The sequence below is a fragment of the Podarcis vaucheri genome (genome assembly GCF_965113315.1).
Source record: "Podarcis vaucheri genome assembly, chromosome: 4".
Lineage (NCBI taxonomy): Eukaryota > Metazoa > Chordata > Lepidosauria > Squamata > Lacertidae > Podarcis > Podarcis vaucheri.
Genome location: NC_138762.1, coordinates 56,401,203 through 56,417,655, shown reverse-complemented (window position 1 = coordinate 56,417,655; position 16,453 = coordinate 56,401,203). Strand labels below are relative to the sequence as shown.

Here is a 16,453-nt window from a genome sequence, read left to right as displayed (position 1 = left end):
AAAATATTTTTTACTAACTTGCATTGTTAGTTTATGTACCTGGTCTATATTTCACTGAAGAACAGCTTCCAAATTTTGCACGAACCTACAAAACAACATAGATATTGACAGTTAAAGCACTGAAGGCAAATAATGTGAACCAAAAGTTAAAAATGGCTCATGTGTAAGCAATAGTGAGTCATCTGATCCAGGAACAGCTTTTGAATGCAACTCAAAGGATTACCAACAAGTTATCAAGAACCAAACCCGATCCCTTTTGCAGAGCATGCTCCTACCAAGCAGTTTCTCTATGCAGGCTGAGAAGAGGATGTTTGCTTCGAAAAGCCTGCTGTATGTTATACAGACTAGCTGAGCGTTGTTTTCACCGCTGAAACAGAAGGACTTTGTTTGCTACAGAAGGACAGAAAAGAACTTCTAATCCAGCAGCATGGCGATGACTTGCAATGGACCAACATAAAACAGTTTGTGGCAGAACAGAGCTGGTGTATGAAATACCCTTTGAAATGTATAGCAGGGGACAGAAGGAGAGAACTTCAGAAACAAAAACTAGTTTACCCATGGTGAAATGTTGCTCCTCAAAGCATTTAATAGAGAGTGATGTTACCTTGTGACTGGCCTTCAAAAGGGGACCTTCTACCCCCAAAGCCCAAGTCTACAGCATATTTTTTTAAAAAACTGTTTCCTAGTACCGACTATGATCCTCTCCTGTTTCTACGGTGACAGAACAAGACACCTGACAGACCATTACCAATAGCTCTTTGCTGCAATGTTAACCCACGGTCATCCATGTTAAAAATGAAGAAATACGTTAATAAAAAAACCTTTCATCAGTGGTGCCAAACGTGTTTCTTTTTCTGATATATGAACAAAAGATGTGCACATATGGGAAATAAAAAATTAAGCTGATTCTATGCTTCTCTCTCTCTCTCTCCTCTACAGCTAGTATCAGGAGGCAGCAAGAAAATAAAGCCCAGCTTACCAGTTCACAACACGGTCTGACATAAGCTCCATATAACGTGATGTGATTGAAAATATCTGGATCAAGTTCAGGATTTGCCATTTTGCATGATCCTGAAAAAGAAATAAATAAATGAGGAAAAATGAAAAGGGGGGAAATAAATAAATTCGCCTAAACACTTTGAAATATTGGTTATCCCTAAGGATTTTAATACAGGTTTAAAGCACAAAGAACCAACTTTCCCTGCAAGAACAAAAAAGATCTTAATGAAAGAGGGAATAAAACATTTGAAACCATTTGATTCAGCTCTTGGGGACACAGCTCTAAGTATAAGTATTTTTTATTTATTTATTGCATTTATATCCCACAATTTTCTCCAAGAAGCTCAAGTTAGCATCTCCACAACAACCTTGGGGGTAGGCTTCTGATAAAGCACACCTCAAATCACCAGGCAAAACTACTGAATCAGAGTGCCAAACATGCCTCTAGTTCTGCTAACATAATTATTAGTACTTTGGGCTTAATCTACTCTTTACAAACATTGTTCACTAGTACCAGATGGAAAGACTTGTTTGCATTGGATTCCCTTACTGCAGAGACGGATAACTCTAGACACTCCAGATGTGGCTGGACTTCAGCTCCCATTAGCCCCAGGCAGTCTGGCCATGGGATGGTGGAAACTACAGTAGAACAACATCTGGAAGGCCACATGCTCCCCCGCCTAACTCAAACTGATTTCATAAAACTTTACTTAAAGCCAAGTGACACTGTGTTTGCTAACTTGTTCATATGGGAGGCATAACAGGCCCCAACAGCAAGTCCAAAGTTTGCAATCCAAAGAATAGTCAACTATAGCAGGATTAGATCAACTGTAATTAGACTGTAACATCCTCGGGGAATTGACCTAACTTTTTTCTTATGTAGACGAGATGAATGTTGGCTCAGACAAGATTGATGTCCCTACATACAATCATAACAGTATCAGGAAAACTTTATCAATGTTAACTTTTGCCTTTGAAAAGGGTGTCGTAACTTTACTACTCACAGCTTTTGTTTTTTAAAAGAGCATTGGTCCTGTTATTTATTTTTATGTCACCTGTTAACCCTCTGTTATAGGAATTCTAAGATCGTGTGTGTGTGTGTGTGTGTGTGTGTGTGTAAACGTACAAGGCAAACACATACGTACGTATATAAACCATGTGTCTGAAATAGTACAGGAGAACAATCCTGAAGCCATTCTGACTCTCCCAAATTGACCTCAAATGTTTCTCTGCAACGAGGAAGGAAATGGGAAAAGCTTTCCAATTCTCTTTGGACTGTAGGGGCTTACACTTCCCTGTAAATACAGTCTGGCAAGTATCTGTTAAGCTGAGCACACTATCAATATGCATAACAGATTCAGAAACTAAGTATTTACCATCTCAAAGCCAGGCTACCCAGAAATGGCAATCAGATAAGGCATTATCAGGTATCCTGGCAGACAGGATAGAAGCAACACTTTCAAATTACTCTTTCTGTGATGTATTTATGATGTTTTGGGGGGTGGTCTTGAGCTACAGGATAGTAGGCAATTTCAAAAGTCTATACGTACAGTATAAGAGCTTGAAACCAATGTCCTGGGTTCCTCTCCTCCCTCCCTGCGTAGGGTGAGCAGGAGACCCTGTTGCAACAGTTTAATAAAGATTATGCTTACTAGCTGCTTTGCTTCTCAATATTCTCTGGTTTTCCTCTGTTATTTTCTCCTACCGATAGAAAACCTACGTAAGGACTCTATACCGGCTTTTAGATACCCCATAAGGGAAAGGGAGCAGTTTTTTTCTTACAACACTTCCCAAAACTGATTAAAGTTTAGGTGTACAGTCTATGCTAGTAGTGTGCACACTTTCTCTCTCAAAGTAGATATGAACCTTGAGGGAACCCAGGTAGCCGGACAGCCAATAGCATCATCTGCCAGCTCACCGTGTGAATGTACATTGGCCACAATCATTGGAAACATGCAGGTCAGCCCACTGCAACATGTTCTGAAAAGGACTCTAAAGCTTCAATTGGTTCAAAATGCAACAACAAAGGTGCTACCTGGAGCCTGTCAGAGAGCGCATAGCACCAATAATGCATCAATCACACTGGCTCCTCATTTGCCTCCAGACACAGTTCCAGACCTGATACCAGTCTTTGATGCTTCGAACTCCGATAGCTCAAGAAGCACCTTTTCTCGTGGGAAAATGCTGGCTCTCTTAGGTCATAAACTGAGGCCCTGCCAGATATTAGCAACTCCTGTTGCTAGAAATAGGACAGGAGCCCCCAACTCCTCTAGCAAACATCTTCCTCCACCTGAATTCTTAATTTCCTTTTTAAATTGTTTTTATTAAAGATGTTCTCAATCTCAAAGAATTAAGGGGAGGTGGCTGTGTCACTTCAAGAGGCAGGCATGTTCAGAACAGCTCACCTGGAATCCTACAGGCAAATACGTGAGAACTCTGAGGGTTGCCTGATTAGAGGAGCACCAAAAAGGTTTTGACTGTTTGTATGTATGGGGGATTAGCTCAGAAGGTGAAAGAGCCGGGTAGGGAAGAGTGTCAGATCCAGTTCCTGTAGTCTGGCAATAAAAGCAGAGAGAAGAGGCAATCTGTGCAAAAACCCTGAAAGCAGTTCTCTCTCTGGACTTTGCTGCCCCATTGTTGCTACGCAAGTATTTTAGGCTGCAGAACACTCCAAAGTCAGTATGGTGCAGAGTTTACATAACAAGTATGGAGTATGATAAGCCCTGGGACCTTATAGCGAAGGGAGGGTAAAAAATCTAAACTGAAATAATAAAAAAGAGGTAAAACTGTTCTGCAAGCCTTTTAAAACACTAATATTTATTTAGCTTCCTGATAAGACTAACCATATGTTTAAGGTAGAATTCTAAGCATCTGCCCACAGAGCCAAGGCCTACTGAAACTGTTACAGGTCAAGGCTTTACAGCTGGCTGCTAGATAACAAAGCTATGAATCTAATCAAGGCTAAATTCAGCCACAATTTATACTCCCCCTCCTCCACAGCCAGGGGTGGGGAGCCTTTTTCAGATTAAGAGCCACATTCCCTTCTGGGGAAGCATCCTGGGACCACAGGCCAGTGGATGAAGCAAAGAAGGCAAATTTTGCCACTGTATATTGAGTGGGCTGGAAGATTCTCCAGGCACCCCTCTCTGTCTCTCATCCAAGTAACCAAGTCATCAGCACATTCCAGGTAAGCAAGGCCAGAGAAGGGTATGGCCTACAGAGAGCAGGGGTGGCCTAAGTCAGATAGAGATGCCAGGAGGGCCACATTGGGCTCCCAGGCAAAAGGTTTCCCACTCCTGCCCATGGTGCAACTCTACACCGCCATGCCTGGTGAGATCAGGCTGGTGGGCATGTGGAGCAGGATGTTTTTGACCAGTCCCTCCAGGCTTTGCGGCTCCCTCCTCTGGGATAGCCATATGGCCCCTTGCTTTTAGCCTCCTGGCGCAGGCATAGCATTAAGCGTTTGGGGTTTCACTGAGCATTTAGGGGAGAGGCCTAAGTTTTAATTGGATGCAGTGCTTCTGCTCTTAACATTTCAATCTCCATTGTTGTTTTAGTACTATTGGTAGACTGGTTTATTCCAGTTGCCGCCAACCTCTTGAGGCCTGTAGTCACATTTGCAAATCAGGGAAACGGTATGGGCGCTACACAGACCCTGCAACACACCGCTATCTATTCTGCTGGAAACAACAGAATGCTTCATTCAAGCTGAAGTTTAGCAGGGGAAGGGGAAGAGACCACTGAACAGAACATGTGCTTCTATGGTCACCTGAGATCTGTGGGTGAGGGGTGTTGTACAAATTTAATAAATAATAATAATGTTGGTGACCCCCTAGTTTATTCTATCAGCTCCTTTTTAAATGTATATTTTGGTTACCTTTCTTTAACCAGAAAAGCTAAACTCCAGTCTCCTTTTCTGATCTCTGGTTGTCTCTGTCATTTTCTCCTTCCTTCAAGCTAACATGTATTGCACTGGCAGCAGCGCACAAGTTTTTCATTCTCCAGCAATTCACACATTACAGGCTTTCCTGCATATTCATTGACTGAAAACCCAGGTATTCAACTGAGGGTACACTTGACAGGAAGCTGCCAATATTGGTTCTCAGCAGCACGGGCTGTATATGTTTTTCCAAACATGTTTTTCTATATTGTATATGTTTTTCCAAACATGCATTTGTCTAATTCACATTGTGGTTTGGTGCACAGCAGAAAACCTAATGCATGAACTGATTATGAAGTCTCAGTCTACGTTATCTTCATTGCACTCAATGAGGTATACTCTGAGGAGTTATGTTTGTGCAAGTCTGACTTCCTGGCTGCAACAGAACCCTCTGAATCACCAACACAAAACAATGCATATTGTTTCTACCTCCACTTGATTGGGCCACAAATGCTTTTTAAAAAGATAAAGAAAATTATCAAAAGAGGAAACATCAATCAGCCCACAGGCCTTATGTTTTAAATTTGAATTTTCTCAAATTTAAAATGGAAGAAATTGTACTTTTAACTGTATATTGTACTTCTTTTATAGTAATATAGTGTTCGTTGTTTGGGGGCTTTAGGGAAAAAAGTAATAAATCCCTTAAAACTAAGAGAAATTACATGGGGTTTGGGGGAATTTTACACATGCAAATAACTCACTCCAATATAAAGTTGCACAAAACTGCCCAAACAAAACTAGGAAGCTCATAACCAAAACATCTGCACATCAAAGGGATTTATTTTAAGAAGTTGGCCCTGGCGTATAGAATGATAGACACACAAATATAATTAGTATTAGGAACTTCCTGTAATGTTTATTTAAGAAAAAACACACTTAAAATTCACAACTTGGGAGTGTGGATTGCCTTTCTTCTGATATGGAGACAATGATCCAATTCAAAAATTCCCTGGAAACTTGCATCACTGCAAGATTCTGCATCCATCACTCCATAGGGCCACCCTATGCACAAAGGCACAGATCCAAAAGAAGAGAAGGTTTTTAAACAAGGCCTACCCCAAACCATAATCAAATCGTGCATCACCCCAGAAACACATCGCAAAAAATCACCACCATGGGCACAAAGGCGTGGATCTAAAGCACAAATACGTACATGCGATTGTTACACAGAATGCCTCCAACTCTCCCAGACCCTGTACAGTCATGCAACTGTTTAAAAAGTGCCACTCTCAACTTGGGGGGGGGGCCTGGGGTCCGAATCTGCACTTAGGCATTCGACGGGGGGCGAGTGTTCATTAGTCCACTTCCAGGTCATCCAAGGAGGAGACTGGAAAGAGTTTGGAGCCTTCGGAGCGGAAAGCCTGCAGCGCCTCTCCAACAGCAGGCCTACTGCTACAAGCCTAATGTTCCCGATTCCGGAGCGGGCGTGGCTGGAAGGAAGCGATCGCCTGGCAGCATTCAGACGTGCACTTCAAAATCACGTTCCCCGGCCACAACAGCCACAGGCTTAGTCGTAATCAATATGGACAAAAGGGCCTTTCGCTCACGCACTGTTTGAATGCCAGGCTCCAGCATGGGAGAAAAGTGAGCCGCCCAAGAGACTGTGGAGCAGCGGCCAGGCAGGCAGGCCAGCAGGCTGGGCCACGCGGATTCCCGAGCAAAACCCCCCACGCCTCCACCCACTCCCTGCGCGCACCGGCCGTACCTCTCTCACCGGGCAGACGGGCGAGTCTTTGCGCAGCTTCCGCGCCGCCTCCGCCGCTTTGCTTCTGCTCCGAGCAGCCACCTCCACTCGCTCCGCCCGCTCGCAAGCGCTGACGTGCTGCTCTGCTCTTCCCTCCCCAAGCAATACGCAGGAAAACCCACAGGCGACGCTTCGGTTTCGTTTCCGCTGCTCTCCTGCCCTAGAGCGAGAAAGAGGCCGGAATTGCAACCCCGTAGACTTGCGGGGAAATGGAGGGACGATCCCATTCCCTCGGGGTGGAATGCCTTGGTTCCTTTTAACGATTTGCGGGAGGGTTAGCCGTGTTGCAGCAAAAAAAGGTTGCATCTTTATTATGGCATAAGCTTTCGTGGACTGCGGGCCACTTCATCAGAAGCGTGACATGGCATTTTTAATAACTATCCTAAGCTTGTGTGTGTCTATATCTTTGCAATCAGCGAGATTTGAGCTGTTTGCATTTAATTTCCTGTAACCCAGGTTTCAACCCCATCAGTGCTAGGTGTATAAATATTACTCAAGAGAATGTTTCCTGTATCTGATAGAATTGGCTGTAGTTCCTGAAATCTTGTGTTTCGGTTCCTTCTGAAACATACTTTTCTCTGCTCAGACCCACAGAAAACCAGAATTATAGCTCAGTCTACAGGGTACCCACAGCAACAAAACACAGGGAAGATGCACTTAATGAACTCAGATATCATTTTGCGTGTATTGTTTTGTGTGCAAAATGTTTATGTTTGTGTTTAAATGTTTCAAAAATAACACTGCCAACGCCAATGTTCCTCTCCATACTGAATGTATGAGAAGTGGCTATGCTGAAGAGTGACTCACAGCAGCCCCGCAAAAGGGGATCCAACTTCAACTTAAAATCCAGTTGGGACCAACCCAAATATCACAAAAAGGTGACAAGCCTCCAAACACTCCAGAATTCGTCTTCAGGCAAGATGTTGCACAAAGCAAGGGATAAGAGGGACAAGTAAAAATGCAAAAAGAACCAAAGAATGGGCTAATGTTGTAGACATGTAATTAGTTTATACTCCTAAAAATATGGAGGATGACATTTTTATTGAGCCCATTTTAAATATTGTCCAACTGTGGGTTCTGAATGCTTTTTGTATGGAACAACACGACTACCTTTGCAATGCATGTGCCTCGAACTACAAAGGGTATTATGGCATATTAAAGACTAACACTTTTATGGTATGAACTTTTGAAGGCTTCATCTGACGCAAATAGGGCGTGCGTGTGTGTGTAAAAGCAGCGAGGTTGGGAAACGAAGTGCCAAAAGTGCAGACAGTGAGAATTCAGTTAGAGCCGACTTGTGGGCAAAAATAAGCGTAGAGACCTTTTTTTAAAAAACAACACAGTAGTGCTAGATGCTCAAACAAACAGCTTGCTAATTCGGAGGTGACTTAACATCCTCAACGGGGCCATCAACGAGTCTATTATTGAAGCATAGAGATAGAAAGGGTTAGCATCGCACAGCTTCCATTTCCGGTAAAAAAAAAATGAAAACCGCCATTAGCTGTGATTCCCTAAACGGACTCAGAATGGCGCCGCTGCCTCCCTTTGGCATATCTATAGGGAGCCCGCACCCCTTTACATCGGAAGGGAGAGCCGAAAGATGGTTCAAATTGCGGACCAGGAAGGCTAAGACGGGCTGCGGCGCAGTTGTGCGAAGGGTTGTGGAGCATCTCTAATGTCTCCTGGCTGAAGTTGTGGGCTGACTCACACGCTCGCCCAACTTCCGGCTGAATTGGGCGAGTTTCCATCTGACGGGTTCGCTAAGGGGGGGAAGCAGCAAGCCGGGACTGCGCCGGAGTCAATGGGACCATCGACGCCTGCAGTCGGTTGAAATGATGGATTTGGGTGGGTGGATTTCTGCGAGGGCAGTTTAACGAGACAGTTGCAATCCTAGGTGTGTTTTGAAGGGGGCTTTTTGGAAATCCAATCCAGGCATCGATAGAGATTGATGAGATCAGGGCGGATTTTTAACTGGGATGGGGAATATTTTACAGCAGTATTTTTAAAACAACACCATGCCTGCTTTTGGGTGTAGTGCGGTTGTTAGAGAGTTAGGACTCCAAATTCGGGAGTGCCCATAGCTCGCTTGCTTTGCATGAGGAAGGTTCCAGGTTCCGTTCCCCAGCATCTGTATGTAGGGGGTGGGAATAATCCTGCTCGAAACCCTGGGAATCCTCTGCAAGGCAATGGTGACTGCGATTAGCTCGACGATCAAAGAGTTTGACTCGTGTCTAAGGCAGCTTCCTGCCCCTGTTCAGACATGAAGACCTGGGCACAGTCATTCTCTCTTAGCCTAACCTGCCTTACAGAATTGCTGTGAAAATATTTTTCAAGAGAAGAAAAGGAGGGGTGAGAAAACCATATATGCTGCCCCTAGCTCCTTGAAGGACAGGGACGATATAAATTTAAAAATAGTAACTTCCAGTTGCCTTTATAGGAAGATGCATGTACTGTAGTCTTTATTCACTGCAGGTCTGCCTTATATTCTCCCCACACCCCCAAAAAAGAAACCCACTTTGTGGTTGTAGAAAACACTTCTCATAATTAGCTTCGAAAGTTGTTGGTTTTTAATACAAAGTTTAATGAATGATAAGAGAACATGAAGCTGTTAAAACTGTTCATAGGCCTCTTTTGGTGGGGACTGTTAGGTGTTTGGAAGTGCTAAATGATTTGTAATTGCACATTAGCATAAATTGAAGTATTTGAATTTGTAACCAACATTGCCCTGGATGCAGCTGAGAGTAAGCTAACTTTTCATATTTCTGATGAAGTGTTTTTTGTAACTTGCCATCTTGCATCCAACCAAAGCAGGAGTGATGCCTAGTTTGTATCTCTTGTATACTTACAAGTTTTACTGTGTTTTCCACAGTTTCGTTTCTTCAGTTGGTGGGGAATTTTATTTGAGAGCAGCGCCTTGTTGTTGATGGAGGTAGAATGCCAACACAACAAAACACTAATGGTCTTTCTCCCCTCCTAAATAGATAAATAGAAGACAGCAACATGGTTGAAAACTCACCGGCCCCATTGCCAGAAAGAGCTATATATGGCTTTGTTCTGTATTTAGGATCCCAGTTCCTATTTAGTAAGTATATTTCTGTGTTCAGTAACTCATTTTAGCCCAATCCTCCTTCCACAGTTGTGACTGCAATCCAAGAAGACACCTTAGGCAACCTGGTTATTTCACCTTATAATCAACCACTTACACCCTTTCATAGTTCCAAGATTTTAAAGTGTGACGGTAAGGAGGATGTCAATACTGAAAGCAAAAGTGCTTAGGGATCATGACCAATTAGGCATGCTGGGTTGAGCCTCTGCAAGGGTTGCTAGACCTCTTGAGGAGCCACATATAAGATTGTACTGTAAAGGTAAAGCTCATTGATTTCATTATGTCTTATTCCCAGATAAGTGAGCATAGGATTGCATTCAAATCTGTGGGAATTGCTTCCAGGTAGTCATGCACAAAATCTAAAGGAACAGGTTACAGGGAAGCCTTCTTCTGAATCCTCAGTTTTATGTGTTGTACTTTGCCTTCATTTGAAAGCGCTTGACCGATATTCTTATTGTTCTAAAACATGCAATCCTTTGGACTTGTCTTGTCATTCAGCCATTTGAATAACTTTAGCTCTTCGGACTTCCGGGTTAGCGCCATCGCCGAATGGCGGACTCCCTCCGAGCTCCGGAGGGAGTCGGCTCGGCAGGGGTCGGGTCCTACCGCGCCGGCGACGCGGGGACCCTTAAAAACCACGGGAACGGATCCCGTGGACATGGTGACTCGGCTGGCACCGTTATCGCCCTCCCGGCTCGTGAAGGAGCCTTTTTAAAGGCTACGGATCGGGCGCCGGGGAGTGGCGTGGTGCTTTGAGTCCTCCGCTTCCCCTGCCGGGCGCAGCCGCATGCCATCCGGCGGAGAGCGCTGGCTTCTTCCAAAGGAAATTCGGACAATTAACAACAACCCGTGAGTAATTGGGCAACCGGGTATAAAAGGAGGAAAAAAGAAATTTTTTTCCGGATTTGGCACAAGCGGGAGGGGATCCAAAAAGGAAGTCAGTCCCCTCCCTGATTGTAAACATGCTAAAACAAGGACTGAGAAACCAAGATCGATTTAGAAGTTTATTGATGACAAAAATTACTAACTCCACGATGTGAATTATAAGAACTGTGCTGGAGGAGAAGAGTCGAGGGTGAGAGGAAAAAGGCAACCCCCCCCCCGGGAACCGGGGCGATTCGGAGAACCTGGCGAAGAGAGATGGAGAATTTGACAGCTGTCAAAGGAGCTGTCAAAGCTGGAAAATATAAAGAGGACTTTGCTACAAGTTTTTTGCTGGTTAATTTTGTTACAATTTGATATAAATATGGATATAAACTGTCGGGGAAAAAGAAACAACAAATTGACTTTTGGACTAGAGGATACAAAGTTATTGCAATCCCCCTAGAGGGGTTTCGGGACATTACAAGTGTCGTATGTGGAAAACTACTCTGGGATGTGCATAGGTCTTATCTCCTGGGAAAGCTGCAGAACTGAAATATTATTTTGTCTACAGAGGTGACCATAATACAATAGAATCTTGTTTTGAAGCAAGAAAGGAACTGGACGTAAGTCTTTGTCCCTGAATAACAAACCTCTGTAGAGACACTAAGTTTTGAAACAAGAATGTTTTGACAGCTGAACAAGACAGAAACCTGAGAAAACAAGAAATAAAAGAGTAAATGACTAAATACGACACGGAAAGAACAACGGGAGGAGCAACAAAAGATCAAGGAAAATTAAAGGCCTCTATTAGACTGGATTTATGAAGTTAAATATTATTAAAACAACCAAATCTGAAGAAACCGGCAAGATGGACTGAGAAAAATTTGGCTGTGGACTTAAGATCTCCAGGCCGACAACATACAGACAAATGGACATGGGGAATCAAAACCGGGGAAGGGAGGGGGAATCCTAGAATCCAAAGGCTTTGTAACCAATTTTTTGAACTTTTCTATATATTCTATCTTATATTCTTTATAACTTTGATCCTATATGTTTTCGTTTTTTCCTTTTTTAGAAAGGGGGAACTCGTGGAAGGAATGAGAGCTGATCTTGGGGGGAAAATTTTGTTTTATTATAAGACGAGGAGTGATGATAAGATTGTGTAAATTTAAATTGGTTTATGAGTAAAATATATTAGGCTTAAATTTGGGGATGAGAACTTGTGGAACCAACTTAGGGAAAGGGGAATACAGTCGGGAGGGGAAGGAGGAAGTCCCAGAAAGAAGGCTATGAAAAGAAGGGTCTAAACTAGTCTCTCTTTTTCTTTCTCTTCTTTCTCTTTTTTATCTTTTCTATTCTGTTATTATTGGAAATTTTAATAAATATGATTATAAAAAATAAAAAATAAAAAGAATAACTTTAGCTCTTCACTGTTGGAAGCTGCTAAGTGGCCAGTGATGTCTGATAGACTTCCCCCTTCTCTGCACCTAACCCTAAGTCTATTGCAGCACTGTAGTGGTATTTCATCCAGATAGATATTAGCCAGATCAGAATCTCATAACCGGCAATAACAGGCTTTCCAGTGACAGCCAGACCATAGATGCAAGCTTGGCTACTTTGTTGTAGGAGATCATATTCCAGCTGCCATTGCACTTTTCTTCCTTCTTGTTTTATGCAGTGCTGTACCTTGTCTGGGCCTATATACCTGAATCCTGGCTGTTTTCCTGGGGGTTGACATACTGGCCTCAAAAGTAGGTTTGAATAATTTTTCACACTAAATGTCTTTCATGTCTGTAGACCTCAGCTAAATAGAGAATAATAGTTTCTGTACATTTTGCCTTATAGCTCAAGTTCTACAAATACTGGAAACATACTTTTTTAAAAAAAATGAAAGCTGAGAATTCAAGGAAGGGGGGAGGTTGCTGCTGCTCCCTTTTGCAGCACTAGCCTCTGGCAGGGGACACATCCATGGCTAGTCAGAGGCTTCTGGAAAGCCTGTCATAGCAGAGCATGAAGGCATGCATTCCACCCTTCCCCAAAAATAGACCGTCCCAAGCACCTGATATTCAGAGGCAGTATGTTTTTGAAATGATTTCTACAGGAAAGGCTAAGAGCTATTGATGTCCTTGTTCTCATTACATTTGTCTAACTTTTTTTTTTTTTTAAAAAAAAAAGCCTTCCAAGAAAGTGACAATTGCCTCATCCTGTGCCAGCAAACTCCCTAGATTAACCATTCTTAATCAAGTCGCTCTTGTGTGATGAGAGATGGAGAATCATTTTGGGAACTCTTGCTCTACTGTTTGGGTGTTAACCAACTAAGTCATGCTCTGAACAGAACCACCAAAATCAGTAGACCTACTCAAGAGTATGATTGCCATTAGATACCAACACTTGTTAATTTTTAAAATTTCTATCCTGTCCTCTGCCCCTTTTGACTTGTTTACAAAATTAAAAGGCACCAAACTTGCCCCACAGGGAAGCTGCTCCAGCCTCAGTCATGCTCTTTGCTGTACCATTTTCTCCAGCACTACACCATTGTCTTTGAAATGTGGCCTTACTTCATTTAGTGCTTGAAATGATTTCTGCTGTGTGTTTCCTTGTGTATACAACTCTACATAAGGTAACTGTTTTTACCTCCATTTCATAGGTTCTGGGCTGTCGCTTTGCCTGTCTACCTTTTAGTTAGCGTGGGAATAGCCTATGTACTCCTCTTTGGTATTAACATGATCAGTACTGCTCCACTGAATTCCACACACACCATTACAGGTAAGGATGCTGACAAGGACTGCAAGTAATACACTCATAATACTATTTTTAGCTACTCACAATACAGTCGTGTCTTGATTTTCGAACAGCTTAGTTCTCAAACGTTTTGGTTCCCAAATGTCACAAACCTGGAAGTGACTGTGCAAACTATTTTTGGAAGCCAAATGTCTGATGGGGGTTCTGCAGCTTCTGATTGGCTGCAGGAGCTTACTGCAGCCAATCAAAAGCCGTGCTTTGGTTTCTGAACATTTTGGAAGTTGAAAGGGTTCCGTTTGACTTCCAAGGAACGACTGTACTTGTTTTTATTGTGGGACTTGTGAGCGCTGGGGCTGAATAGGTATTGCATGGATGACCACATCTTCTCCTGATCCCCCACAACAGTTTTCAAAGGGCAGTGTAAAAACATACACCTAAAAGAACAGAAAGGAAATCAGAACATTATAAAAAAGAGAAAACTTTGGTCAAAACGGTATTACCCTACAATAGATGTGCAAAAGAGTTAATGAAAGCATCAAGATTTCCGTGGGCATACATACATCTTGTGGGCAATGCTGATGTGATCCTGCAACTTGTAGCCCCCTCTTCAAACAACCTGCACCTATACTTTATTATAGTTTAAAATATCTACTCATGGGTCTGGTTCGTACATGCATGTACTTGTAGAGTAAGTTTTATCATCAGTATGCTTTTTGTCATTTGCATTTGTAAGAAATGACTCTCATCAACACATGCTGCTTGACACATGGATAAAAGGCTTTCCATTGAATTAACTCAAGAGTTTCTGCATTCCATCAATAGATTACGACATATCACATGATACCTTTCCTACTTTGCCCATCATAGAGTTGATCTATATACTGAGGGAAATGGCACATTACTGGCCTACTTGAAAATGCGAGTGGGGAATCATTTCTGGTATTAAACATTTTATGTCCTGCCTTTCCACAGTTCTTCAAGGCAGCTCAAAGCACCAGCGTATAACAATTTCATACAAGAAAACAAATTTAAACATGAATACTAGAACTGTGGATGTTAAAACCTAAAACAGCAAAACCAAATCACAATCTTAGTTTAATTTAGATGATAGATAAATAGACGATAGATAGATAGATTCCACCCTTCAGGAGAGCATCCAGGCTTGTTTAAAAAATAAATAAAATTAAATACTGTGTTAAGAGGGTGAGATTTAAAAGCCAGGGAGAATAAAAGCAAAAAGATTGTAGTGTTGGTTCCAGGTACACCTCTGTGGGATAGAAATTTCACAAATGAGGTGCTTCTACTGTGAAGGTTTTAATCATCCACCTTACCTCTGATGGTGGGGACGCTTGGAGGTGAACTTCCAAAGGTGGCTTCAATACTGTATAGTTGCATCTTGTGTCTCCACACAAGATCCGGGAAGCCCACATGAGAGTATCCCAGAGTTTGGTAAGCAAGTCAGAGAGATGAAAAGCTCTTTCTATGCCAGGAAAACCCGGCACAAAAGGGGCTTTTAAGTTTTCTGCCTTGCATGCAATTAATTTGTGGGATTTCAACCAGCCTTTTAGAAGGTATGGTTTAAATGGCAGGTGGGTTCTTACGGAAAGAAGTGTTGAATGGTTTCCCTACCTTTTAAAAAAGTCCTTCCTTGCAGAAGCTACCATATTTGAAAGATGAATATCTTAGGCTACACTTAGTGGAAGCAAAACATTAAATTATCCACCCCACTGCCTGCATTTTGAAGTGGTACAGTCCCCAAAAGGATTATCCCACTTTTTCTGAATATATAGGTCATTCCTTAGTCTCTGGGACTCACATGGTAAAGCTGTATGCTGATTTTGTATGGTGGACTGCAAGGTTTTCGAAATTTGGAGTAAATGTGCTAGCTTATTAGAGGAATCATTAATATATCTTGCTGTAAAACTACTTCCTTGTGAAAAAGTATTTTCTTTAGTATGACTAAAGCATGACGTATCTTATTTTTCCTTGCATTTTCTACAGACCACTACGCAAAAAATCAGAAATGGAAAAAACCACAAGAAGACGCTATCCCTGCATTAAGAGATATTCCTATCAGTGAAGTAAACAAAATGTTTTTCTTGTCTGACACAGAAGACTGCCCTAGACACTAACTGAAGAAAAAGTATTTTTTTATATAAAAAAATAACCAAACTTATTCATATGGGAAAGATTTATAAATTCCTGAGTTGAGGAGGCTGGTTGGTAATGAAGTGCTAAAATGCTTGACTTCAGTGAGATTATGTGAAAGTGCCTCAAAAATATGGATGCAGTACTAATAAAGCATCTTTCAAGGACTGAATGTCTTGCTCCACCTGGTCCCCACACAAGCCAAGTGCCATTTGTCCTCAGCCTGTGCTCTTTACATCCCCCAAACACACACATACACCACAAATATATCTGAGCAAAGGGCATGTCATTTTTACCTTAACAGAAGCTGTGTGTCTCTCAGTTCTCCCATGCTGTGACAAACCTTTTTTAAAAAGAAACTGCCCAGAGTGGCTGGGCCAACCCAGTCAGATAAGTATGGTACAAATAAATTAAAATAAAATAACAACAACAACTATTATTATTATTATTATTATTATTATTATTATTATTATTATTACTTTCCCTCATGCTTCTGTAAAAGCAGTGAACCAAGAACGCAAAGCAATTTTGTGTTATTGTCCTCTTGCTGGAAAGTGCTGCTTTAGGGGGAAACTGCACAAGATCCTACTCTGATTTCCTGTGTCACATCAACGGATACCCACGTTGATAGTGATATATATATATGCAGGTTTTGGTGTCTTCGGGTGTCTTCCCGTGTAAGAGTCGGGGTGTCTGTGCGACGTTTCGACGAGGTCTCACTCGTCATCTTCAGGCTGGTGCTTTCGGCTTCTTGTTACTGGAACAGAGCAGAGTCTGGTGTTTGAAGACACCAAAACCTGCATTCCTGTACCCGTGAAAATCTACGAAAGCAAATATATATATATATATATATATATATATATATATAAAAACAACCCTAACCTTATTTTGTTTGGCAAAACTGCAATAC

The 16,453-nt window shown here is 42.1% G+C and overlaps 2 protein-coding genes across 5 annotated transcripts in view; one reads left to right on the top strand and one right to left on the bottom strand.

Annotated features, from left to right (window-relative positions):
• Positions 1-8,108, bottom strand: part of TTC3 (tetratricopeptide repeat domain 3) — a 74,508-nt gene extending 66,400 nt beyond the window's left edge. The window contains exons 1-4 of one of the 2 annotated variants that reach the window (XM_082221300.1): positions 8,050-8,108; positions 6,645-6,838; positions 980-1,071; positions 40-85 (exon numbers count right to left, since the gene is read on the bottom strand). In XM_082221300.1, the coding sequence (XP_082077426.1) occupies positions 40-85; positions 980-1,071; positions 6,645-6,838; positions 8,050-8,093 (376 nt within the window). In that variant the 5' untranslated portion in view covers positions 8,094-8,108. The remainder of the gene's footprint in view (positions 1-39; positions 86-979; positions 1,072-6,644; positions 6,839-8,049) is intronic. The other variant, XM_082221301.1, reaches the window with a different exon arrangement.
• A 59-nt stretch (positions 8,109-8,167) lies between these two features.
• Positions 8,168-15,710, top strand: PIGP (phosphatidylinositol glycan anchor biosynthesis class P). Of its 3 annotated transcripts, none has more exons than XM_082221308.1 (5): positions 8,168-8,528; positions 9,820-9,921; positions 12,332-12,404; positions 13,301-13,419; positions 15,397-15,710. In XM_082221308.1, exons 1-5 carry the CDS (start codon positions 8,516-8,518, stop codon positions 15,525-15,527), a joined length of 438 nt encoding a protein of 145 aa, XP_082077434.1. In that variant the 5' UTR covers positions 8,168-8,515; the 3' UTR covers positions 15,528-15,710. The 3 variants fall into 3 exon arrangements, with proteins under 3 accessions (XP_082077434.1, XP_082077436.1, XP_082077435.1); XM_082221310.1 differs by lacking the exon at positions 9,820-9,921 and adding an exon at positions 9,665-9,765 and having other exon boundaries at positions 8,175-8,577; XM_082221309.1 differs by lacking the exon at positions 9,820-9,921 and adding an exon at positions 9,665-9,765 and having other exon boundaries at positions 8,176-8,528.
• The last annotated feature ends 743 nt before the right edge of the window (positions 15,711-16,453 follow it).

Coding starts and splice junctions, on each gene's coding strand:
- PIGP (XM_082221308.1), top strand. Junction 9,922..12,331: donor CAAGATTTTAAAGTGTGACG/GTAAGGAGGATG, acceptor TGTTTTATGCAG/TGCTGTACCTTGTCTGGGCC. Junction 12,405..13,300: donor TTGACATACTGGCCTCAAAA/GTAGGTTTGAAT, acceptor TCCATTTCATAG/GTTCTGGGCTGTCGCTTTGC.